We start from the raw sequence: 25545 nt of genomic DNA, 5'->3' as shown, positions 1-25545 counted from the left end.
CAGTGGAATCACCAGGAGTCTGGAAATGGCAAATGCTCCCTTTCCCAGGAACGGACACGGCAATGTCCTGGCTTTACAGAACCCCTTCTATCGCATTTTGGGTCACAAAACCAAGATGACACCTGTGGATGCTTCATGTCCTGATTCTCGTGAGTCAGGCAGGTTTCATCTATGATTTGAGTTTAGCCTGGTACAACACCAAGGTCTGCTTAAATTAAAAACCTGTCCAAGACAACGTTTCTCAGCAAATGTAGGCAGGGGAACGCACTGAAATTCTCTCCCTGGTTTGATAACTGAGCTGCAATCACTCCACACCCACTGCCAGCGTGGTTGGATGGGGGCAGTGTTCAGGGCAGTTTTGGAGCTCTCCTCCATCCTTCTGAATCAGCAGCAAAGAGTCTTTACAGGTTGGCTCTTGAGCCTTCAGCACCAACCCTTCATTAACCTGATAACCTGTGAGACACTGCTCCCTGTTCCTGCCCGGGGTAGATTGAAATGGGAGCTCTTAATCCTGCCACTGAATTGCTCGGACAAGTAGCAGCAGATTGATTCCACCACTTCTTTCAGAGAAATCACAAAAGGCTGCTCAAGCCCCAGAGCAGCTGCAGCTCCAGTACAGCTCCAGCACTGAAGGCAGGGGAGCTCTGCCTTTGTGTGCCAGGAGAACAGAAGTTACCTTTTCTGGCATGGACCTAGAAACAAGCAGAAGGGTTAGAAGTCACTCCTGCAATTCTTAGTCCTACAAGTGGCACAAAGGTTCCCCAAGTCCCTGTTCTCTGTGAGATTTCTGTTAGCTCTCAGCTTGTGATAAACTGTATAATCTGCAAGGAAAGTTGATGTGCATTTGTAGGACTGACAAGATAACGAGGACATGGAGTAAATAGAAAAGAAACCAATCAGATATTAAACCTGTGCAGAAGATATTTGGTCTCTGTAAAGTAGGAACCACACTGAACATCCCATGTCCCTCATGAACCAAATCCTGGCTTTGGGGCTCTTTGGGAAGGTTTAGTCAACTCTGGAGCCTCTCTTTGTGTCTGGAAAAGCATTGCCAGAGGAAATTCTGAGTGATCCATGCAGCCCAATAAACGGGCTGTGCTCACAGTCTGTCAGCACAACATCACCTCAGGAGACCTGGCTCTCCTTTTCTTGCCCAACAGGAGGGAGAATCGTCAGTCTGTGGTGTTTTGTGTAACACCTCACACCTCCTGTTGGGCTGCGTGTGCTTTAAAGGTCACTCTGCACTCTTCACACGAACAGGCTGGATGTGTCCCTGCCCAAAACATCCCTGCTCAAAAATCTGCTCCTCTCCGGGCCCCAAAGACGACTGAATTTCAATGAGGCTTTATTCTTCAAAATGAAAGGTGCTGTCTAACAGTAAAATATTGTTCTATTAAATTCAGCCCATGGCAGATCCACTACTGAGGGCTATTGAGGCAAATAAGAGCAGGGTGATGGCAGTGTGTGGTCATAAAGTTGCAATATTCAAAAATGTAGAAAAAGCAGGTTGTCAGATTTCAATAAAGCAGTGGAAATGAATAGATACATCTCAGAGCTGGTTGCTTCCTAGTGGGATGGAATTTGAATAATAATATCACACTAGAAGCAAGCTGGGGCTGGATTAATGGCTGGCAGAGGCTGAGCCCCGGCGTGGTGGGGCTGCAGCAGCAGCAGCACCACTGGAAGTGTTCTGATGACACCCAGAGCACTTCTGCTTGTTTGCACACAGGACAGCAGAACCAGGGCACGGGGAAACGGGGAATTATTGCTTTAAGCTGCAATTTTCAACAAAGAAATCTCTCCATTCCAAACTGTCTAGACCTTTAAAAATAAAAGATGTGCAGTATTTACAATGCTCTTCAGTATTCATGAGGCTTTGCTGCTTGTTGTAAGGCGAGATGAAAACAATACTCAGTAGATTTTCATAAGTGACACGCAACTGTAAGATTGATAGATGATGTGGATTTAATGTATGTGGAGTTCAGCGCCAACATAAAAGCTGTGATGTACCCAAACACGGGGTTTATTAAATCCCTGTTTCCTTAAATGATCATCCAAAGCCTTTCACCACTTTCTTCTACCAGAAAATAAAGGGAAGAAGGGAAGAAAAAGGAGAGGAGGTAAAAGAAAAAAAAAAGCCAAGCAAGGGATTCCCCTTGGTTTTGGTAGAGAATTACAATATCGGAACTGAAAGAGACAAATATTTAGACACTTTCTCTGCATAGAGATTAATGTGAGAGTCAGAAATACATGGAATCCACTTAAATTGATGTGATTTAGTTATGAATGGTTAAACATAAGTATTCTCTGTCAAATGCCAAAACCTATTGTATTAACTCTTCCCTCACCCCAGCCCTCCTGCGTAGCCTCTGAGCCTGCCAAATTCTTCCTAGAGCCCAGGGCTCCTCTGGGCTTTGGGGACAGGATAGAACCCCTGGCATCAGCCTGGGTGGGTCCATGGCAGCTCCTGGCATAGACCTGCTCAAAGGGCACAGCAAACTGCAGCCTGGCCTCCCTGGGCACATCTGGGGCACAGCAAACTGCAGCCTGCCCTCCTTGGGCACATCTGGGGCACAGCAAACTGCAGCCTGGCCTCCCTGGGCACATCTGGGGCACAGCAAACTGCAGCCTGGCCTCCCTGGGCACATCTGGGGCACAGCAAACTGCAGCCTGGCCTCCTTGGGCACATCTGGGGCACAGCAAACTGCAGCCTGCCCTCCTTGGGCACATCTGGGGCACAGCAAACTGCAAAGTGCCCTCCTTGGGCACATGTGGAGGACGCGGGGCTGGAGCTGTGCCTCTCCTCACACACCCTGGGTCCTGTCCCGGCCTGTGACTCCACTCTGTAACCTCAGGAGGCATTTCCCTGGCACCTCTGAACCAGCCTTGCACCCTCAGCCTGGCACCAGGGGAGCTCCCGTCCCTCCCATGCCAGCCTGGCCCCTCAGCTCATTCCTGGGAATCAGGAGTGACTCACGCTGCATCCCAAATCCTCTCCAAGCTGGCACTGAGTTAATTCCCACAGCCTCTGGGGGTGCAGCACACACACACACACACACACACACACACACTGAGTAACAGCCTCTGCATCCTCCACAGCACTTTGCAACAAAGGTGTATTTGCCTCTTAGTGGAACATCTTGCTTGGTTTCAGGGTCATTTCCTGTGACAGCTCAATGTCTGTCTTCTTCATCACCTCAAGATTTAGCAAAATGATATAATTAGAAGAGCTGTGCTCCTTCAGCCGGCCAGCTGCGTTGGAAATCAGGCCACTGATTAAAGGAGCACTGAAATCAGGCTCCTGCTCTGGCCCAAATGTGACTTTTGTTAGGGACTGGAAGTGCTGCCATTGTGTTTAGCCCTCATGGGCATCAGTGGCATTAAAAGGTGGGATGTTGGTGCTGTGCCATGGGAACTGTGACCAAAAATCCAGCAGAGGCTGAACCTGGATATATCTGAGTTCAGCTGCCGTCACCTCTTCTCCCTGTGCTTCTAAAGCTGTTACTTTCAGATATTCTTCTGTTTCCAAACAGAAATTTGAATTTCAGTTCTTTTCTGCCTTACTTCTTTCTCTTCCTTGAAAGAAAAGATACAGGGTGTTTTTTCCAAGTTTGACAATTTCATAGAATCATGGAAAATCATCCAAGTGCAGCTCCTGGCCCTGCCCAGACCCCCCAACCACCCCACCCTGGGCACCTCATCCCTGGCAGTGCTGTCCAAGCCCTCCTGGAGCTCTGGCAGCCCTGGGGCTGTGCCCATTCCCTGGGCAGTGCCAGCACCCTCTGGGACAAGAACCTTTGCCTGATATCCAACCTGAACCTCCCCTGGCACAGCTTCATGCTGATATTTTTCACTCCAGCAATATATTCTACTAACAGAGCTTTCTCAGGAACTCCTGGCATTTTTTGGTAACACAGAGGAAGAATTTAAACCAAAACCTGAGGCTGGGACAGGGCTCAGAAGTGGAAGGGAAGGAGGCAATGCACATCCTTTTGGATTTATAAACAACTTCAAGTAAGGGACGGTGTTCTCTCCCCTCTAACTGCTGGTAAATATCTGAGGAAATTGTTTGTAATAGAAATGTTTATTGGAAAAATAAACTTCAGCAAATACTTAAGGAAAACAAATGGCAGATCCAATCAATCCAGCATGACAACACATTTGCTTTAGAAATTTGAAACCAAGCTCTATTTTGTGCAATCCAGGGGAAAAAAAACCTCCTGTGTACCTGGTCCAAGTGAACCTGCATCAAAATGCTGTTAGCATTAAGAATCATTTGCTGAAAAGGTTTTAAATTACAAATACTGTGCTGAAGGAAACTTGCAAATGGTAAATAAGGAGCTGGATATCATAAAATAATTTTTACAATGTACTTCTTTGGCTTTGCTGCCAGCACAGGAGTGCTCATGTTTGTGAAGTCTTTAGATTTTCTGTACAGATACGTGCACTTGAAAATACTCATAATCACCTGAAGGACTGGGAAAGGAGTAGAGGAAAAGGAGAGCTAAGGCAGGCAGAGGGAAGAGTGGGAAATATTTTGGGCAAATAAATAAAGGGAATTTATTAAGATTTTTGTGCCTTCTAAAATAGGCCCTGTTGTGCATCCTCAGCTGTTCAAGTTGTTCCCTCTGGTAGAAGCTGCTTTCCTTAACCAAAAAAAACCTGCTTAGTGCTGCTTGTCCTCTTTTGTTTTGTTTTTATAATTGAGTTTTGCCATGTGTGAAATCCCAATATTTTCTTGAAACCACGAGGATTAAATGCTTGACAAATTGGAAAGATTTGGGAAAGGCACAAGACTTGGAAAAGTTGGGAGTTTATTCCCTGGTGTTTTCTCTCATGTGAGCACATGAACTTCTTGGATCTGTGACTTTTGAAAAGATTAAGCACAGTGGGGAATGAGCATCTCTAGGCCTTTCTCTTCTCTCCTTAGGTTCTGTACTTGGGTATTTCATTTCTATACATCTCTTCAGTCTCTTGGAATCTGGTTTTTTGGGGTTTCTCTCACTTCTTGTGCATTATTAGATGTATTGCCCTGTGCCAGCTGTGGCAGGGAAAGGTGACAGCTGTGCTTTTGGGAAGGAAGTCATTCAGGGGCTGCTGATGTTTGCAGGTCGGGCATCCCTTCCTGTGAGTGGGCACGAGTGGAGCAATGATCTCTTCCTCAGGGAATCTGAGCTTTCTTCTCATCCCCACCAGGAATTTGGAACCCAGGGATGGATGTGCTTCCCTCTGAGCTCCAGCACCTTTGTGTCACAGAGCTATCCCGATATACAACCACGTTCCCCTTTCCCTGAGCCCATCAGCAGATCCCCAGGAACAATCCCTGTATTTCTGGTGCGGCAGGGATAATAATAGCCCTTCCTTTGTTTTCTGCGGAGATTGGCATCTCTGCATCACAGCAGCGCCTCAAACCGCGCAGCTCTCACCTTGCGGGGCGGGGGCTCTGACAATGAGCTGAAATTAAGAAGCGGCACAAAAAGGGAAAGCTGGGTGCTGAATACCGAGGAGGTTAGAAGCTGTTGGGTGGGTTTTGTTTCCAAGGGCACATCCCAGCCGTTCCCAGCGAGGTGAGCTCTCCCGGATGCGGCCGGAACTCGTGTTTGTGCTTTGCACGAGGCTCTGCCGCGCCGAGGTGCCTACTTGGAGTTCGCTTTTTTAATTAAGGCTCTGTATTGTAACTAGTCAATGTACATTATTGGGAGAATGAATGTCAATGCCAGTGCTTTTTCTTTCTCTCCTTTATCTTTGTCAATGATTCAAAGACATGATTTATGGTTAGTCTCCGTCTTTCAGGATCATCCATCAAGCACTGGTTTCACTACAGGGCTCCAAGTTGTAAATCATGCAGAAAGGCTGTCACTCATCTCATTTAACCCTTTACACACGGGGATGGAGGAGGCGGGCTCTGCCTCTCACAGCTGCAAGAAAGAGCAATAAAATGGTCATAAAATTGATGAAGTTAGACTAATCTACACCATTAATTGTTCCTTGTAATGCAATAATTATTATGAGGGACAATTAAAAAAAACAGGCCATGACTCCACCCTCCAAGTTCATCCTGAGGACCTGGAGGACTCCAGGGCTCCATAAAATGTGTCAGATTTTTGTTTTCCCTTTTGAGCTCCTTTCAGATTTTTTAATGTCCATTACAGACATGAGCCGAGCTTCTCTTTAGAATCAATCACAGGCTACTTCTGACCATGACCTTGCAGCAGCTAAAGGAGTGCAAAAGCCCATTAGCAGCTGCTATTTTCAGCTGAAAATTAACAGTTCTTTTTCTTCTCTCTCCTTTTCCCCACTCCACCCCTCCCTTTTTTTTTCCCCTCTTCTTCCTTTTTTTTTGGACAGGAAGACAGCAAGAAATGAAATGTGTCAGTGGCATGGGAGCCTCCACACTTAGCCTTGTCTGGCAGGCTGGAGGGCTGGTGACAGCTTTGGCCACGAGCTTTGGCTCCTCCGTGCTGTCCCCGCCAGCCCTGGCCACTGCTCGCAGGTCACAGCTTCCAGACAATGCCTCCACCTGCTCCCAGAGCGCAGCCAGGGAGCCTGGCATTAAATAATGAGGTGCCTTTCTTCTTCTTTATCTTGCCGCTTTATTTATTTATTTTTGGGCTCCAAGTGTCGGAACTTGGTAATGGAGGGTTATTAATGAAAAATATACGTTTGGGGTCTATTTGTTTCGATTCTGCGGTGACTTGATGGCAATTTTAGCCCTGAATTATGTATGGCTCTGTTTTGCCTAGGCAAGCTGATACAAACAACAAATATAGTTAGAAAAAGATATATCAGTAAATAAACTGAAAGGTTGTAAAATATGAATGTTTATCATCCAGACGGTGCCGCTTCTCTTCTTTTTTACATGAACTCTACTTGAGATGGTATTTAGGAGCTTGGGACTTCTTCTATTGCAGCAATCTCTGCAGCTTGTCACGAAAACAAATGACACCAGAGGGAACCTTGTCTTACACTGTATTCTTTTGCATGAACCTCCGTCTTCTTAAGGTGCTCATAATTTAAATTTATATCCTGATTTATTGGAAGATAAGATTCTACCCTTCTTCCCTCACAGAGCTGTGCTCCTTTCAGCCCAGGCTCCTTCCCCTGCCCAGGGCACTGCTCACCCAGCTCCAGGCAGGCAGGGAGGGCAGGATGGATCCCATTCCATCCCTCTGGAAGGGCACAGGAGCTGCTCCAGCCCATTCCTACTGTAAAGGATAACACCTGCCACTGCTTCTGAGCCTTGGCAGCCCTCAATTTGCAAAAAAAGGGATTTTCTGCATCTCACACAGCACCAGGCTGTGAACCTGGGGGGAAACAAAGGGTAATTCAGTTGTCTGATGGCGTCAAGAGAAACGTGCATCCTCCATCCAGGAGATCAGTTCTGGTTTTTAAAGCATCACCCATTGCAAGCATCATGATAAATTAGCACTTGTTTTATTCTGGACTAAAGTCTCATCCCACAGGGATCTCCAAGAATTTCTGCTGCTAAAATATAGCATAGAGGAAATTATAATTTTAGCATCTCTCTGCAGTCTTAATTAAGGCTGTTCTTCTGATATAAAGCTGTGGTGTCTAATTACCAGAAAGCTGTCAGAAAGTAACTTTCAAAAAACCTGTGTCAAAAAAGAGTTGGGAAGACTGGAAATATTTATTGAGTTACGATTTTATGGTGCTGGTGGATTTTTTTTTACATGTAACAGACAACATTACAACTAATTCCTGTCTCTCAATATTCCACCTCATGAGATAAATCCCAGTTCCAGCCCCTCTTCACCAAACAGTTCCTTTTTGTCCAGGTGACATTTGATAGGTTTTGCTTGAACAAACAGGGGAATGTTTCCTACCATTTTTTATCTTGTACCTTCACAAAGTACTTTAAGTTTTCTATTTCAGTGTATTCCACATCACAAAGCCCAAATTTGGCACAAATGTGCATTTTTCCCTTCTAGAGAAGCAGAACCTCCGCAGTGCAAAGCTCCCAGTTAACCTGCAGAGGATCAGGAATCCTCTTGGAGATGCATTGCTGAGTTTTGTCCTGAAAAGGCTGATGTTCATGCCAGAATCTGCTCTTTTGCCTGGCAAGGAGTGGGCAGAGGCTCAGGTGTGCCTGGCAGAGCCCAGCAGGCTCAGCCAGGTGTGGTGACCTCTCCTTAGCCCTGGCGTTGGGTTTTGTTCCCAGCTCAAAGTCCCTTTGCTGAGATTTGCATCAGGTAAAAAAACCCAACCTAGGAGAGGTAATATGATGAATGCTGACAGGTACATTTGCTGCAATTGATTAAACACTTTTGCCATCCTTAGGATTTTCTTTCCCCGCCTGGTGCCTTGCAGAGAGAGAGGTGTGAGTGACTTTGTCACTGACATTAAACACTTGTATGTACTTGGAGCTGCAAAATGTTATCCCCAGAGTTTGTTTACTCGATCTGTATTTCCAATCAGTGCAGAAGGTTTACTAAAGCAGTTCATTACTGATTTATTTATGATGTATTTAGATAGCAAATATGGTTCTGTCAGCAGTTGCTGGCTAAACAGTGTTGACAGACATTAATAGCATATGGTATAGGAATGGAATTATGATCTTTAAGAGTCTTTGTGTCTCAACATACATTTACAGTTTGAATCTTTTCTTAGGTAGAGAGACAGAGAACTTCTAAGCAAGAAAACACTGTTTCTTTTTCTTTTTGTAACCTTTGGGGTTTGCTGGTGGTGACATTAAAATCTTCTGTGCCTGTTTAGCTGTTCAATTTAATGGAAGACAAATTCTCCCAAAGGTTTAATTTATTCTCACAAACTGAAATCACTGCATTCTCACCATGGGAAATGGCCTTAATTTTCCCAGCCTTCAGTACACATCAAGCATATAATTCATTTCTCCCCCCTCAATACTTCGCTCATTAGAAAACAAAGTTTTTGATATTTAAATGTTACATGGTTTAAGTTGAGAAGCAGATTTCAGCCCCGTAAAGTGCATTTGTAGACATGATTGCCTCCCTGACAGCAATGGGTTTATGCAGGGTGGAACAGAAAAACACTTGAATTTTCGACCTTTAATTGTCTGCTTCCTCCAGTGTCGCATATGTCACATTCCCACATCAGCATTTTCTCCAGTGTCGAGGAGAAAAGGCAAAAAATGAGGAAGGAAGAGGAGACAGAGGTGAAACCACCTTGGGGCAGTTGATGCTGGTGGAGGAGGCTGAATTGTGTTGGGAAGAAGATGAATTTCATATGAGAGGTTGTCTCTGAATCACATGAGGATGAACAAATTAGGAAATAATAGGGGAAATAATCTTATCCTTTTTTTATTTTTCACTGTTTCATTTCCAAAGTGGTGGGCAACACTCTGCCTTCCACAAATTGGAATTAATACCCTCAAAAATTATTTGCTGAAATTAATGGTTGGGCTCAATGACCATGGGTGTCTTTTCCAACCTAAATGATTCTCTGATTCTGTGATCTGTGGGTGCCCATCAGACAAAAAGAAACAGCACCAGGAACAAGAGAGAGCCAAGAAAAACAAAACATTGAGCCAATTCTTCCTCTCCCTAAATCCTTTTGCTCCAGGAGAGTTAAGTCAGTAAGAAATTCAGCTTCTTGTACATGGAAAAGTTAATATATCCTTAACATCTGAAAAATGAGTGTTTAAAGACTTGTTTAAAAGGGGCAGAGACTAAAACATGGTAAATTCCTAAATAATGGATTAAAAGCAGTTTCAGTCTTTCTGCAAGTTCTTCCCTTAAATGTGTTTTTCTCTGTTTGTGCAACCCACTTCCATTTTGTGAGGAAACCGACTGGACGGAAGGAGCAGTATAATAAAAATAAAATAAAATAAAATAAAATAAAATAAAATAAAATAAAATAAAATAAAATAAAATAAAGTAAAATAAAATAAAATAAAATAAAATAAAATAAAATTACAAAATTCTAAAATTCAAATACAGAATGGTCAGATTCCAGCTGTGCATTGGTGGATACAGCAATTTACCCATGCAGACAAGGAGAGCTAGAAGTTGTTCAAGACAAACCTTGTGCAGGTATTGGCTCGTTCTGTGGCAGGCTTTGCCTTCATTTAAATTTTAGATTGATAAACACATTAAAAATGCATTTTTAAAGGTGTTATTGCTGGTAGAAAGAGAAAGAAAACCAGGCCAAAAGGCTTTGAAAGGGAAGTATTGTTTGGATTTGAACCTAGTGGATAAACTGAAAGTGTTTAGACAGTCTGTAATGAAGTGTTGTTGGCCTCTGGTCTGTAATAAATGCTTCAATTTTATAGCTCCAAATCAACTTTACCCATAAAATCCTAAGGGACTTTCTCTACTTAACAAATCAAGTAGGGCCTGGTGTCCACAGCCAGAGTATCCTTGTGTGTTGTCAGAGAGCTCTGCAGAGCTGCCCTTGCCCAGCTCCCACTGATAAAACCAGCAGAAATCACAAGCTTTGCTTTCACATTATCAGCACTCAGTACAAAACCTGTGCTAGATAAGGTGCAAGAGATTTTTTGTCATGAATAATCAGACTTTTGGTAGCAAGTGGATTTTCCTGGTTTGAATCCAAGCCTGAATAAATTGGGTGGGTTTCTGTTCAGGAAGTCCAGTTAGTGTGTGAGTCCTTTATTAGAACACTCTGCACTTCCCACTCTATTTCTTATTTCAGTTATTGCTCCAGGGGTCTGTTTAAAATCTGAGTGCAGATCCTGTGCCACATTCCCACAGAACAAACACAGTTGGAGCATGGGTGGAAAAGCAATGTCCAGAATTCCCTGCAATGTTCCTTGTCCCAGCCTCTCCCTGCATCTCACAGAAAGCAGGCTGGGCTTTCTCCTTAATTCTCTCCAAAAATCCTGCTCTGCTCATCCTGCTGGTTCCCAGGAGAATTTTGAGGGAAACCTTTCAGATTTCTGTGTGGCTGTGGAGGTTAAAGCCCTGCTCACGTTGAAGGGAACCCTCTCAGAGCGAGCTCTGCCCTGCACTGCTTTGATTGATTTATTTCCTGCTGCTTCTACTTTCACTGATCACTTTCTTATTACTTTCCCACTTCCATCCATTTCAGCTTTTCCTCCTTTTCCAGCCATTCCTTATGCCACCTGCTCCCACCTGATGGATTGGCTGCTCAAAGAGCTGATCCTGACCTGGCTTGGGCCCTTCCCCAGGAAATCAAAGATGCCACACAGACAGAAAATGATGCCCCAATAAACACCCAGGCCCATTTGCTCCCCTGCCCAAGGGCAGACCTCCAGGGCTGGTGTTCCAGTTGAATGTTGATGAAATGGAGGAGGGAGAAATTAAAACAAAAATGGAGAAATTAGCTTTTTGTGTGGATTTAATCACTTGGAAATTCTGCACTTACCCTTGGGATTACTACAACAATAATAACTATATTTTAATTCTGTAAACATTTTTAAATAGCCCTTTTAAATGGCTTTTTTTTTTAATATATATTTGGACTTGCCTGCAGCAGCAATTCATCATTCAAAGTCAGTATTTGAGTAATTTGGTAGAGGTCAGATGCCCTCTGCTGCATTTCCTTCCAAGTCTGAGAGGCTCCAGGAAAAAAAAAAGAAAAAGTGGGGCAATTCATAAAGTTTTGTATAAAGTTTTGTTGCTCTGTTATAGAGCTGGGTAGTAGAGAGTTGGGTCATAGTTAATCCATCCTTTCAGCTTTTCAGGACTTCAGTCTGGATTTTTGATCACTGGAGTGGTTTGTGACCTCCTGCAGGCCTCAGATCCACTTCTGCTGGAAATAATAAATGGCTTTTTTGTACCCTCTGAGGTCCCTCTCTTCAGCAGCGGTGACATCATGGTACCTGTGCTGGACAAGTTGTTTCTGTCAGTAATGACCTCTCTGATTTCTGGGGTTTTTGCCCATAACTCAGAGTTGTTATTTCTTGCTGGGATTCAGGAAAGGCTGAGCCAGTGCAGCTGCAGCCTCCTGTTGTTGCTGCCTCTTTTTTCATGCTCTGTCCCAAGTGATAAATGTCAGATATCACTTAGGACAGGGCAGGAATGCAGACCGAGACTGGGGTGATTATGATCTGTAAATGATCTGTGCACTGGCCCTGGCTCTCAACCCTTCCTTGGATCATTTGAGACCCGATTTAAAAGAACACAGCTTAATATTTGGGTTTCAGTGATTTTTTTTTTTCTTCCCTTGAAATTTCCGTTATTTTATGAATCTTGATAGATACTTGGACACCGTGTTTATTTTCATATCAGTTGGACATTTTTCCTTTTGACATGGATTGATTTGTTTTGCACAAGTTTTTTTGCAGAGCAGAGCCAACAGTACTAAGTTTACTACTGAAAATTATTAGAATTCTTACTATTAAAAGGTCTTTATATCTGCAAGGAAACTGTGGGGCAGCATCTCAGAATTGGGTGGAAAGAGAGAGGAAAATGCTGGAGTGAATCAAAGCAGGGAGATTTTGGTGGAGGGAAGAATTTTACTCCATGTTGACAGAAGATTTTGGCAGGGCAGTGGCTGCTGCTGGAGGCAGTAAATAACAAAAGAGCAAATAAATAAATCAAATCAATAAATGATGAAATAACAGGGAATAATAAACACACAGTGTGTTTACATTGGTAATCAAGAGAATTGTAGGAGCTGATTCCCCTAATTCCAGGCAAAACTGGTTGCAAGTTCATGCTCGCAGAGCCACCTGAGGTTGTGCCTCTCAGAGAGAATATTTCAGGCAGGACCTTAAAAGTTTTTCCATTTTGAAAGGGATTTCACAGGATCACAGGCTGATTCTTCTCCCACTTGCTGCATCTTTGGCTCTGTTGGCTGCAACAAGACAGGAAAATCAGGATCAGCCCCTCTGAGTGCCCCTTGCCTGGCAGGAAATACCCAAATACCATGGAGGTGAATGGAAATTGTCCATATTTTGTGTAAAATGCTGTTCTGGATGGCTTGTTTAGGTATCCCTCCTTCTGCAGAGGGGACAGCAGTGGTGTGATCCCTCTCTGCCCATGCAGTGCCTGCAGGGGAAGTTTGCTGCAGTGAAACTCAGTTTGTTACCGGTGTTTGTTACCTGTGGCTCTCCCCACAGCCCGGGCTGGCTTCTGGCTGCTGTGCCTGCACGTCTGAAGGAGATGTTCTGACCTTTCTCATCTCTGACTGGTGCTGCAAAGATGGAGTGATGTAGAACAGAGATTTTGTGACAGAGTAATAATAAGAAAGATTCTGACTGCCAGTTGCTCATTACTGGATCTCTTTTAAATGCCAGAACCTTCTATGTTTGCCTTCAAACAACACTGAGCACCTAAATCACCATAGTAAACAGATATGGAAAGAGACAGAAAGGTTAAAAGTGTACTCATAATCTCTTGCTTTTCCTCCTAAACATGTTTGATAGCAATATTGTTTCTTAAAAACAATATGACCTCATTTGTAAAGCAATATTCATGCTAAACTAGTCAGCTGTTAAATATACCCAGCACTGTGCATTATGATGAAGCTAAACCAGAATTTCAATTATTTTCTGGACACATTTAAAATTATAATACTTTACTGGGTTAGTGTTATAGTTCATCCAAATTACTCACAAAGTATCATATCAATCTCTTGCAAGTGCTTATTGCTTACATCTCTGGGAAGTTGGTGGAAGGAAGATGCTGTCGGGGTAATGACCTTCATGCTGCCTCAGTGCTCTGATGGTGATGTGGCCATAAGTGCAGGCAAGCCTAATGGTCAAAAGTCAATGTTTGCTGGCCATCATATTTGTCACCAAAGAAGCAGAGTGTTCATTTGGACCACCACATGCAGCAGGGTGTTCCAGGAAGGAAAATAAAGAGGGAAATCAGCCACTTGATGATCTGTGTATTCTTCCTTTAACACCGTGATCCCGGCAAGGGAAAAATCACACTTCAAAATTATTTGCAGTTTTTTATTGCCTGGAATGCAAGATCAAAACAAAGCAGGCAAATGAGGAAGACAGATTTCATTCTACTCCCACTTTCTACTTATGTACCTTATCTAAAGAGATGTTGAGAGAGCAATGATGCTGCAGCATTTAACCAGCTCTGAGTAACCAGCACAGATTTATGAGAATTACTGGCAGGTCTGGCTTAAAGCAGATCTTACTGGAGCTGCGCTGGGTTTATTGTTCATTGTGTGTCCTGTGTCCTCCTCACCTGCTCCAAGCCAGCCCCAGCTCTTTTCCAGGAGCATGTGCTGTCCACGAGATAAGCCATGGATTCAATAGAAACAAGCCAAAGATTTATTTTTTTTTTTAGGATAACAAGCAAGTGTCCATAAACATAATCCTCATCTTCTTTCTATTTATAATTGTAGTTAATATAAATGTACTTCATTACTGGAGAGCAGTCTTCACGGCCATACAATAGCAAACAAATTCTTCAGAAGCATCTTTAATTATTCATTTGGCTGCACTATATTTTATGCTACTTTTCATAAATGTTAATCTTTATTATTGCCCTACCAGGAAAAAAAAGAAAGGAGGAAAGAAATACCTGTTATTAAATGACCTATCAGGCTGACATGGATAAATGTTGGTAGCTATTTAATTGTTTCCCATCTGCAGTTTTATACAGTTTCTATCAAACTGAAGGGTAATTTTTTTAGTAGCTGCTTATTTTAAATGTACAAAACCCTTGTGTGTAATTCCATTAGCTGCCCTACAGCATTGCAATCTACAGTTTCCCTGAGGCTGTTGTGAAATATTGATGAAATCCTTGCTTTTGTGGCTTCCTCTGATACACTAAACATTTGTCTGATGTTAGTTGAACTTGAATGGATCTGTTCAGAGTTATATCAGTAGTGACTTCAAAGGCTGTAAGGCTGTTACAGTTTTTTTTACAAACTGAAGTTTCAAAGCCTTACCATGTGGTACTTTAAAAAAACAAAGTTCATATCAAATGAACCAAAGTGCTGGCAATACACTGGTAAGACTCATTACAATTTCAATTTCTATAGATATATATTTTTTTGTGATTCTGATTGGTAGCTCATGCCATTGAAAGAAATTTAGATTGGTACTTAGGGCAACCCAGGATAATGAAAGGAGGAAAACATAATTTGAAAGTTGGATTTTAAATGAAGTAATCTATAAATTTACACAGCCACTCTGCTGTTTTCTACAACAATAAATAGGACAAGAGAAAATAGAAGAAAGGCAAAGGGAGACAAAAGTTTCAGGCTTCTCTTTTCATCAGCAAAGTGATTTACAGTGGCGCAATTAAAGTGACTAATGAGGAAAGCATATTTGCTGCTACTGTCTGCCTTGAATTTTCCAGGCCATGCTGCATCTTGGAGAGCAGCCTTTGTGCCTGGCCCAGGAACTGAGCGGGGCTCACAGGGATGGGGACGTGTGGCTGTGTGACACCTGCCCCAAACCTCACCTGGTGTGTGACACCTGCCCCAAACCTCCCCTGGGGTGTGTGGCTGTGTGACACCTGCCCCAAACCTCCCCTGGGGTGTGTGGCTGTGTGACACCTGCCCCAAACCTCACCTGGTGTGTGACACCTGCCCCAAACCTCCCCTGGGCTGTGTGGCTGTGTGACACCTGCCCCAAACCTCACCTGGTGTGTGACACCTGCCCCAAACCTCACCTGGGCTGTGACACCTGCCCCAAACCCCACCTGGTGTGTGACACCTGCCCCAAACCTCACCTGGTGTGTGTGACACCTGCCCCAAACCTCCCCTGGGGTGTGACACCTGCCCCAAACCTCACCTGGTGTGTGTGACACCTGCCCCAAACCTCACCTGGGCTGTGTGACACCTGCCCCAAACCTCACCTGGTGTGTGACACCTGCCCCAAACCTCACCTGGTGTGTGACACCTGCCCCAAACCTCACCTGGGCTGTGACACCTGCCCCAAACCTCACCTGGGCTGTGTGACACCTGCCCCAAACCTCACCTGGGCTGTGACACCTGCCCCAAACCTCACCTGGGCTGTGTGACACCTGCCCCAAACCTCACCTGGGCTGTGACACCTGCCCCAAACCTCACCTGGGCTCTGTGACACCTGCCCCAAACCCCACCTGGTGTGTGACACCTGCCCCAAACCTCCCCTGGGGTGTGACACCTGCCCCAAACCTCCCCTGGGGTGTGTGATACCTGCCCCAAACCCCACCTGGTGTGTGACACCTGCCCCAAACCTCACCTGGTGTGTGTGACACCTGCCCCAAACCTCCCCTGGGGTGTGACACCTGCCCCAAACCTCACCTGGGCTGTGACACCTGCCCCAAACCTCACCTGCTGAGGCCAGGACAGGAGTGTGGTGTGAGGGAGGGAGCTGGGGTGGCTGGGGAAAGGGGGAGGTTGAGCTCGTTGCAATCACAACCTTCTTTAGGAGCATCTCAGTTGGAAATACAATCTGGGGATCATCAAACACCATTAACTGGTTGTAAAAATGGCATTGTCAGTTCCAGGAGTTTGTAGAAAATAACAAATATTTTTAGCAAGAGGCAAATGATGACACACAGAGCCCTTGTGTGAGGAACTGGAGCTCCTGGCCCCAACCATGGTGGAATCTTTTCCTGCAGCAGCCAGCACCTGGCATGGAATGGATTCAAACTGACTGAAAGGGTGCCTTGCTGCTTTTCATTCAATAACTGCCTATGCAAACAATGATATCCTTAAGGAAAAATATTCAAGAAAAAGCTCCACAATAATTCCTTCCCTCCTCTGCACTCAGCAGCTCACATCAGCTCCCCTCTCTTTTTGCTTATGTTAGGTTTTTTTTCTGCTTTATTATTGTTTTTGAGTTTATGGGTCACTCACAAGCAGTTCCCTCCAGCCACTGATCATTTGGCTCATAACTGTGCAGGATGAAGTGTAAAGGACATAATCTGTTCTGGTTTGCTGCTAAGAGCCCACTGAAACTCGGGGGTATTTTGCCTTCTTAACCAGTAGGAAATTGGATATTTAATAGAAAACTTTATAATACAACTCTAATTAAAGAACAACAAAATGAAAGCCCCAAATAGCTTCATTTCAGCATTGTATATAAATAATAGTTATGGCTTCATGGAATTGCCTTTGTGTGTTAGGATTCAGTCAGTGTGGAAGCCACTCTTGTCCTTGCTCCTGCAGAAGCTGCTCCTGTCCTCCTGCAATGGAGGATGGTGGGTGTTCTTCTCCTACTCTGCAAGAGGCAGGAATTCATGCCTTGGTATCAGCTGCTGTAATACTTGAAAAATTAATTTCTAGGGGAAAAAAACCCTCGAAGGAATATTGGGAAAAATCCCTCCTTTGATGTGCCAAGTTGTTTTGGGTACAAAATTCATCACCATGGTGGTGATCCATGCTGATCCACTGCAAACTGAGAGTGGGTGTGATGGTAAATAGTAACAGCAACAAAAGCTGCAAAAAATGCCCCATTATTTAAATTAATGAACTGGCCTCCCAGCAAAGAGACAACTGAGCATCTCCAGCCTTTTCTGAGGACTTCCAAAACCTTCCTCAGGCTGCAGCTGGCTTTGGAACTAAAACTGAAAACCAGGACTTTCAGGCCAGGTGACAGAGATGTCCCTTTGTCCCTTCCATCCATCATTCAGAGCCAGGTGCTCTCTGGGCCACATTCAGGAATCTTTCCCTGTGTTTTCTTTCCACCTTGGAGAACTCAACAGGAAGTTGTTTCCGTAGCACAGAAATTTTGAACATAGCCTTAAAAACTCTGAAATTCTACAGTTCACTCCTTTATGGCAAATTTCATATTTTGAGAGTTATTTCCATAGAATTCCATTGCTTTTCTAAAGTGTTCCATTGGTTTTAATCCCGTTAAATTCCAAAATGCCTTTGATAAAGAGTTATGCAATGGGGTAGGGAACTATTTTTCCCCCAGCTGCCCATTTCTCTCTTCAGTTGATTTTCAGATGGCATGAAACTGTAGCTCTGAACTCCTACAAAGAGCCAGGTTAAGATTTGTCTGTGGGTGCTTAATGCAGTTCGACATCTTGGAGAAGGAGGAATGAGAAGTGGTCATTATCCATTATCTGCTCGGAACCTTACAGAGAAAGAAACAGCTTCTGCCAAACACAAAAAGATGTTTGAGCTGAAGCCAGACAAGGAGGAAACAAGATCACCTTCTAGCACTGTGAGATTGCTTTCCTGATGATGTTGTTTCAAGGAAAACTGGGATGTGTATGGCTGAAGAAGTGCAGGTGGTGCCATGGGTTTTACATGGATTAGCAGAGTTGTTCTGGACAATGATTCACTGTCCCTTCTCTTGGCAGAAAATAAATTTTCCAGTCTTGGAAAGAAACATGGATATATATGTATATGTGTTTTAATAAATGTTTCTCTACATGGAAAAAGAGCAAATTTGAGTAAAAATAGTATCCACTGGTGGAAAAGTTAACAGTGAGAATGAACACTTTTGACAAAAAGCTGTATTGACAGTCGCCAGTTCAGGTCGGGAGTGATGGATAACGTGGTGCCATCCCAGGATAGTCCTGGGTTCACCCCCTGGAAAGGTCCCAGCTCCAAGGGTGGGTTTAAACCCAGTTCTTGCAGGTGTGTTAACTGGACCTGGTTTATTTTAGCTCCTCTGTGGAAATATTCCAGAAATGGCCAAGAAAATGTCCTTTTTGAAGAGTGAAGAACCAGCTGTTTATTGCAGCTCTCATCCTAGAGAAGGATTCTGAGGTTGCCATGAATCCAATCACAAAGACACAGAGAGGAATTAAGAAACCAAATAATTTGGAATTATATTTTTTATTATTATCCATATAATAATATTATACCTACTGATGTCATGATTTTTACATACACTGTCTTGAGGTCAATCAGCACTAAACAAAATGGCATTTCCATTTAGAAAGCCAAAAAATTGCTTCCATTCAATGCTTTAAAGCTCCTGAGTTTTGTCAATTCTTAATGATAGTGACATTTCAGTCTCCCACTTCTTCAGGACTGCACTTTTCCCATCTTATATCTGCCTGGGCCTGTTTAATTTGGTGGGAAAATTTCTCATCTAGGAAAGGGAGGAAGGATTCATCCAGTTACTGAGTTTGGATTTCTCTCATATTATTTCTTCCCCGTAACACAGTTACACATGAGGATCTCAGAGGTTTGGAATGCCAGAATAAGCCTGGGGGAGAACTGGTGGGAAAAGAACAGGTCACTCAACAATTTATTACACGGACATCAGTGTGACGTGCAAAATTTATGCTTCTTATTACAGACTCTGCATTTAAAGCATGTGGGTGTACAGATATAAGACACTCTTTACTTCTAAAATAAATAATGCAAAGTCCACTTAAATTAATGTTATTTCTGTTAACCAGCTCCATCCCTTCATGTCCAATGAAATCTTACTAAAAAGCCCTGTTGGAAGAACACGAGCATCTCTTGTAGCCGAGGTTGTCTTGCAGAACTGGTCTCCACTGTCCTTAAAATGCCCACAGCAATTTAAATCATTTACATAAACAGAAATGCTTTTACAGGGAGGAACACTGAAATGTGTTTTTAAAGCTGCCCAAACCCCTAAACCATTAAAGCAGATGTGACTGATGGTTTTGTGAAATTTTGATGGCGCTTTCTGCACAGAGTCACAGAATCCAGTGGGTGACACTTTCCGCTCTCCCAGGCTGCTCCAAGCCCCATCCAGCCTGGCTTTGGGCACTGCCAGGGATCCAGGGGCAGCCACAGCTGCTCTGGGCACCTGTGCCAGGGTGTGCCCACCCTCACAGGGCAGAATTTCTTCCGTATATCCCAGCTAAACCTCCTCTCTGTCAGTTTGAAACCATTCCTCCTTGTGTGTCGCTACAGCTCCTGATGGAGAATCCCTCTCTGCCTTCCCTGTAGAGCCTCTGGAGATTCTGGAACTGGTTACTTCTCCCACTTACATGAGATTGTGTCAGTATCTTACACAGACACCAAAAAAACAAAAGAGAATTCCTCAGCACGAGTTACTCTTCTGTAAAGGTTATAGTAAACATGTCAATGCCTAATTAAGCAGCAAATTTTATCCATATTGTGGGGGATGTGCAGCTGTCTGATACTTCTGCTTTTCCTAGAGAAGGACAAAGGATCTTGTGAGGAATAAATTACTGTATGTACCTTCCAAAGGAAAACTTAAGCACAATTTGTTTTTATGGTACACAGTACATTACTTTTATTAAAAAAGGGTTTCATTTATGCCTATTAACACTTTCAGATGTTGTATGTTGACATATAAATTATTTGTCTACATCCTAAAGTGTATTTTTAGGTGATCAAGTGGCAAAAGGTTACTGTACCTAGATGATGCTCTGAACCAGGAAGATTATGGCACTTATTTTTCTTCTCTTCCTTGCAAATTCAACCCCTTCTCTCACTGAGGCTAAAAACAATTTCATAGAATTGAAGCTTTTAGTATAAACTTTAAATTCTTACATATGAATTTTCCAACTGTCCCATTACAGGACAGTTAGAATTATACTCCCATGACAGGAAAATTATTAACTCGGGATCTCTGGCAGTTATAAAGAATTATGATCATCTGCCAACAAAATGCAGCAACCTTCACAAAAAGGAGACATCATTTGGCTTTTTTCACTTCCAGAACTAACAGAAAATATAGTTATAGATTAAAACAAAATCCAGTAAAGAAAATACATAGTGAAAGCAGAAAAGTGGAACTGAAACATTCTCCTTTAACAGGTTATTTCATATATTGACATTACATTTCAGGTTACGTCCAAGAGGAAGATTTAAAGGAAGAGGAAGATATAAAGGAGGAGGAAGAAGATGACGATGACAACAACTCCACTGCTCAGCTGCAGAGCAGCAATGACACTGGCACGGATGAGGAGCACGAAGTGGGTCCTGAGCAGAAAGGGAACTTCAGTTTCCAGAATTCCCCTGTCAGTCACATTTCCAACCAGGACGCGGAGAACGAGTCGCTGCTGAGTGACAGTAGTGACCATGTGGCAGATATCAAAAACATCTGCTCCAGGGAGCCCCAGGACCCCAAAAGCAGCGCCCACCCCAAAGCCCAGAGCGAAGCACACGATTGCATGGATAAAATGACAGCAGTCTATGCCAACATCCTGTCGGACTCTTACTGGACAGGCTTGGGGCTGGGTTTCAAGTTGTCCAACTCTGAAAAGAGGAGTTGCGACAACAGGAACGGAGGGAACAAAGCTGATTTCGATTGGCACCAAGACGCACTGTCCAAAAGCTTGCAGCAGAATTTACCTTCCAGGCCTGTCTCCAAGCCCAACCTGTTCAGCTCGGTGCAGCTCTACAGGCAGAGCAGCAAAATGTGCGGGACTGTGTTCACGGGCGCCAGCCGGTTCCGCTGCCGGCAGTGCAGCGCTGCCTACGACACCCTGGTAGAGCTCACGGTGCACATGAACGAGACAGGCCACTACCAGGATGACAACCACAAAAAGGACAAGCACAGACCTACCAGCTACTCCAAGCCCCGGAAAAGGGCCTTCCAGGACATGGACAAGGAAGATGCACAAAAAGTTCTGAAGTGTATGTTCTGTGGTGACTCTTTTGATTCCCTTCAAGATCTGAGTGTTCATATGATAAAAACAAAACATTACCAAAAAGTGCCTTTGAAGGAGCCGGTACCAACCATTTCTTCAAAAATGGTCACTCCAGCCAAGAAACGTGTGTTTGATGTGAACAGGCCTTGCTCCCCCGACTCCACGACAGGGTCTTTCTCAGACACCTTCTCTCCCCAGAAGAACACGAACCTGCAGCTCTCCTCCAACAACCGCTACGGGTACCAGAACGGGGCCAGCTACACCTGGCAGTTCGAGGCCTGCAAATCACAGATTTTGAAGTGTATGGAATGTGGAAGCTCTCATGATACCTTGCAGCAGCTCACAACCCACATGATGGTCACTGGCCATTTCTTGAAAGTCACAAGTTCAGCTTCAAAGAAAGGAAAGCAACTTGTTCTGGATCCTTTGGCTGTGGAAAAAATGCAATCGCTGTCTGAAGCACCAGCCAGTGACAGCCCCGTTTCAAAATCAACCAGTAAATCATCTGCAGAATGCATAGGCCCTGCCTCTGAACTTAAAAAAGAAAGTAAAAAAGATAAAGCTGATGATGCAAACAAAGATGAGAAAGCAATGAAAACTGAGGAGTATGAAGACACTCTTCAGAAACCCCTGGATCCCACAATGAAATATCAGTACCTCCGAGAAGAAGATTTAGAAGATGGTTCAAAGGGTGGTGGGGACATTTTAAAGTCCTTGGAGAACACTGTCACGACAGCCATCAATAAAGCTCAGAACGGAGCTCCCAGCTGGAGTGCATATCCCAGCATCCACGCAGCTTACCAGCTCTCCGAGGCAGCCAAGCCGTCCTTGCCTGTGGGATCCCAGGTGCTCCAAATCAGGCCAACCATGACCAATAAATTGAGGCCCATAGCGCCCAAGTGGAAGGTGATGCCTCTGGTCCCTATCTCAGCAAATGTGAGCCCGTGCACTCAAGTGAAGAAGGAGGCTGAGGACAAGGAGGAGGTGCATAAGGACTATGCTAAGGAGACTGTCCAGGCTGAGCCAGCCTCACTCAGCCAAAATGAGAGGGAACCTCCCCTCAAAGCTGAAGCTTCTGTGGAGCCAAAAAAGACAGAACCAAGTCCCTTGAAAGAAGAAGACAAAATTAAAGAGGACAGTGGAAAAGAAAAGCCGGTTCTCAAGGAGCCACCAGCAGCTTCTCTCAGTAATGGCTGTGCCACTGCCAACCATTCCTCGGAGCTGCCCTGCGTGAACCCCCTGAGCGCACTGCAGTCCGTCCTGAACAACCACCTGGGCAAAGCCACTGAGCCCTTACAGCCTCAATCCAGCTGCAGCCCCAGCTCTAGCACAATTTCCATGTTCCACAAACCCAATCTAAACATGATGGAGAAGCCAGTTTTATCTCCCGCTCCAACCCCACCAAAGCCTGCAAGCGTATCCAGGCACTATTTGTTTGAAAACAATGATCAGCCTATTGACCTGACCAAATCCAAAGGCAAGAAAGCTGAGTCAGCTCAAGCACAATCTTGTACTTCTCCACCTCAGAAGCACGCTCTGTCTGACATCGCCGACATGGTCAAAGTTCTTCCCAAAGCTACCACACCAAAACCTGCTGCATCCTCAAGGATCCCGTCCATGAAGTTGGAAATAGATGTCCGACGCTTCGAGGACGTCTCCACGGAAGTCTCCACTCTGCATAAAAGGAAGGGCAGGCAGTCAAACTGGAACCCTCAGCATCTGCTCATTTTGCAAGCTCAGTTTGCTTCCAGCCTCTTCCAGACATCTGAAGGTAAATATTTATTATCAGATCTAGGCCCACAAGAGCGCATGCAGATTTCCAAATTCACTGGACTGTCGATGACCACCATCAGCCACTGGTTGGCAAACGTCAAGTATCAACTTAGGAAAACCGGAGGAACAAAGTTTTTGAAAAACATGGACAAAGGACATCCAGTCTTTTATTGCAGCGACTGTGCATCTCAGTTCCGAACCCCCTCTACTTACATTAGCCACTTAGAATCCCACCTAGGTTTCCAAATGAAAGACATGAACAGGCTGGCTGTGGAGCAGCAAACCAAGGTAGAGCAAGAAATCTCCAGAGTTTCAGTTCAAAGATCTCCTGAAACAATAGCTGGAGAAGAGGACACAGACTCTAAGTTCAAATGTAAGTTGTGCTGTCGGACATTTGCGAGCAAACATGCAGTAAAACTTCATCTAAGCAAAACACACAGCAAGTCACCAGAACACCATTCACAATTTGTAGCAGAAGTGGATGAAGAATAACTCTTAAGGTATGCATGCTCTATAGTGAGTTTTCATTTCAGCATTTCCAGGAGGCTCCGTCAGGCTCCGTGCTTTGGTAAAAGTAGGAAAACAATATAAAATGCATCGTGTATGCTGCGCCGCTCCTCCCCCGCATGCACACATCCATTTTATAACGTTTTCAGGAAGAGAGCTTGGTCAATGCAAACCCACACTGCCCTAGAGAGAAATGTCGCTGCTCGTTATTTGCAAAATAGCTGTTTGCCCATTTCTCTTTTGTTCCTAAGAATAAATCATTTCACATCCACTGCACTTCGGTGTGGAATGCAAGAACTAAGTGCTGCTCTTTGCAGTGAGAATGGAAAAAAGCCGATAAAGAGCACTGAAACTCAAAAGGTTATTACCTCACTCAGTGCTAGCACACCAATAAATCTGATTTGGATGGGGAAAAAGAAGAAAATTCAAAAGTCAAATTAGCAAAATCTCAATTATTCCAAGTTTCTCATAATCTCAAACACAGCCTCGAGAATCTACAAATAACTCTGAAAAGTTCCTATGTAGAAGTTCAGTTATTCTTCTGTTGATATTTGGATGTTCAGTTTTGTAAAATATTTTAATATTTTACACTTACTTAAACACTTGCTACTGTGAGTGGCCTTTTTTGTCACATCATTTTAACCTCTCTCTCCATCATTCCTTTTTTAATCTTTAAGATGTTTGATTATATTTTGCTTCGTGTTGGTGGAAGTCAATCCATAAACATCACTGACTTCAGTGCAAGTTCTCGTATAACCTGGGGGAGTTACTGCTTAATTGAGATTTTTTACAAGCTTAATATTTCCAAGACCTGTTAGTAGGATACTGCTGCGTTAGTGTTGCTATTTTTTTGCTGCAAGATACACCAGTTGCCACAACCAATGTTTATAACATGTAATGTAATATTCAGATGCCACACCATTTTTGCATTTTTAATTTTACTTGATTCACAAACTTGAATATTCTTGATTGAAATAAATATGCAGAACATCAACTAAAAGTCCAAACAGAAGTTTTTTGTTCTAACCAGTTTTTTTTCCAGGAGGGCTCTGTTTAGTTGTTCCCAGCAATTCCTTCAGCAGACTCAGGCTCTGCTTGTGTTCACAGAACAGCCATGTGCACATCCAGGTTTTCTCCAAGGTGTTCATTACTTGAATAACATTCAGAAAATGAATTTGTCAGATGGCGGAAATTAAAGATGTGCTGTGGGTTGTCACTGATGCCACCTGGCTTTGTGGCCATCCTCTGGCTGATTGAGAGGATGGGGCTCAGTCCCCATTTGGGGGAAGATTTCCCATTTGTTTGCTGCAAATATTCATGTTTTAGGAAACACTTTCTGCTGCCAATGCCAGCACGAGGGCTCTGTGTCACTTAAGCTCCATTAAAAATGCTACTTTTGAATAATTTAAACCACTGATCAAGGGGTTACTTTGGGCTGGCACTGTAAGCTATTGCCATGGAGTATAATGTCAGTGTTCAAGTGCAGTAAGATTTAAGTTTTGCATACATCTTGTACGTGCTGTCTGCATTGGAGGAGATTTATGCTTCCTGCATATTTTAGCCAGCAAAATTCCATCTCACTCCTGAGGAGTTTGTTTTCTAAATAGGGCTAATACCCTAAAGTATCTATTTGGGCACTTTAACCCAACATTAGAGCGTTGCTTGCTTACCTGGCCACTCCAAATCAACAGCCCCAGAGACTGGGTAGGGATAAACATCCCATACTTGGTTTCCTTCCCCACCACTTAATGATTATTAAGACTCTGCCATTCATAGTTTTCACACAAGAGATATCAGAGCAAACCAATAATTTGGGGACTATCAAACAAAA

At 43.8% G+C, this 25545-nt stretch overlaps 1 protein-coding gene across 3 annotated transcripts in view; it reads left to right on the top strand.

Moving 5' to 3' along the window:
- The window catches only part of TSHZ2 (teashirt zinc finger homeobox 2), a 207152-nt gene that overhangs the window by 108895 nt on the left and 72712 nt on the right, over positions 1–25545 (top strand). The window contains exon 2 of one of the 3 annotated variants that reach the window (XM_074553867.1): positions 20629–23580. In XM_074553867.1, the coding sequence (XP_074409968.1) occupies positions 20629–23580 (2952 nt within the window). Of the gene's footprint in view, positions 1–20628; positions 24715–25545 lie in introns of those variants that run through there. The other 2 variants (XM_074553868.1, XM_074553866.1) reach the window with 2 other exon arrangements.

The sequence above is a fragment of the Zonotrichia albicollis genome, chromosome 17 (assembly GCF_047830755.1).
Source record: "Zonotrichia albicollis isolate bZonAlb1 chromosome 17, bZonAlb1.hap1, whole genome shotgun sequence".
Lineage (NCBI taxonomy): Eukaryota > Metazoa > Chordata > Aves > Passeriformes > Passerellidae > Zonotrichia > Zonotrichia albicollis.
The sequence above is the reverse complement of the archived record's forward strand: the minus strand, read 5'-3'. Positions and strand labels throughout refer to the sequence as shown.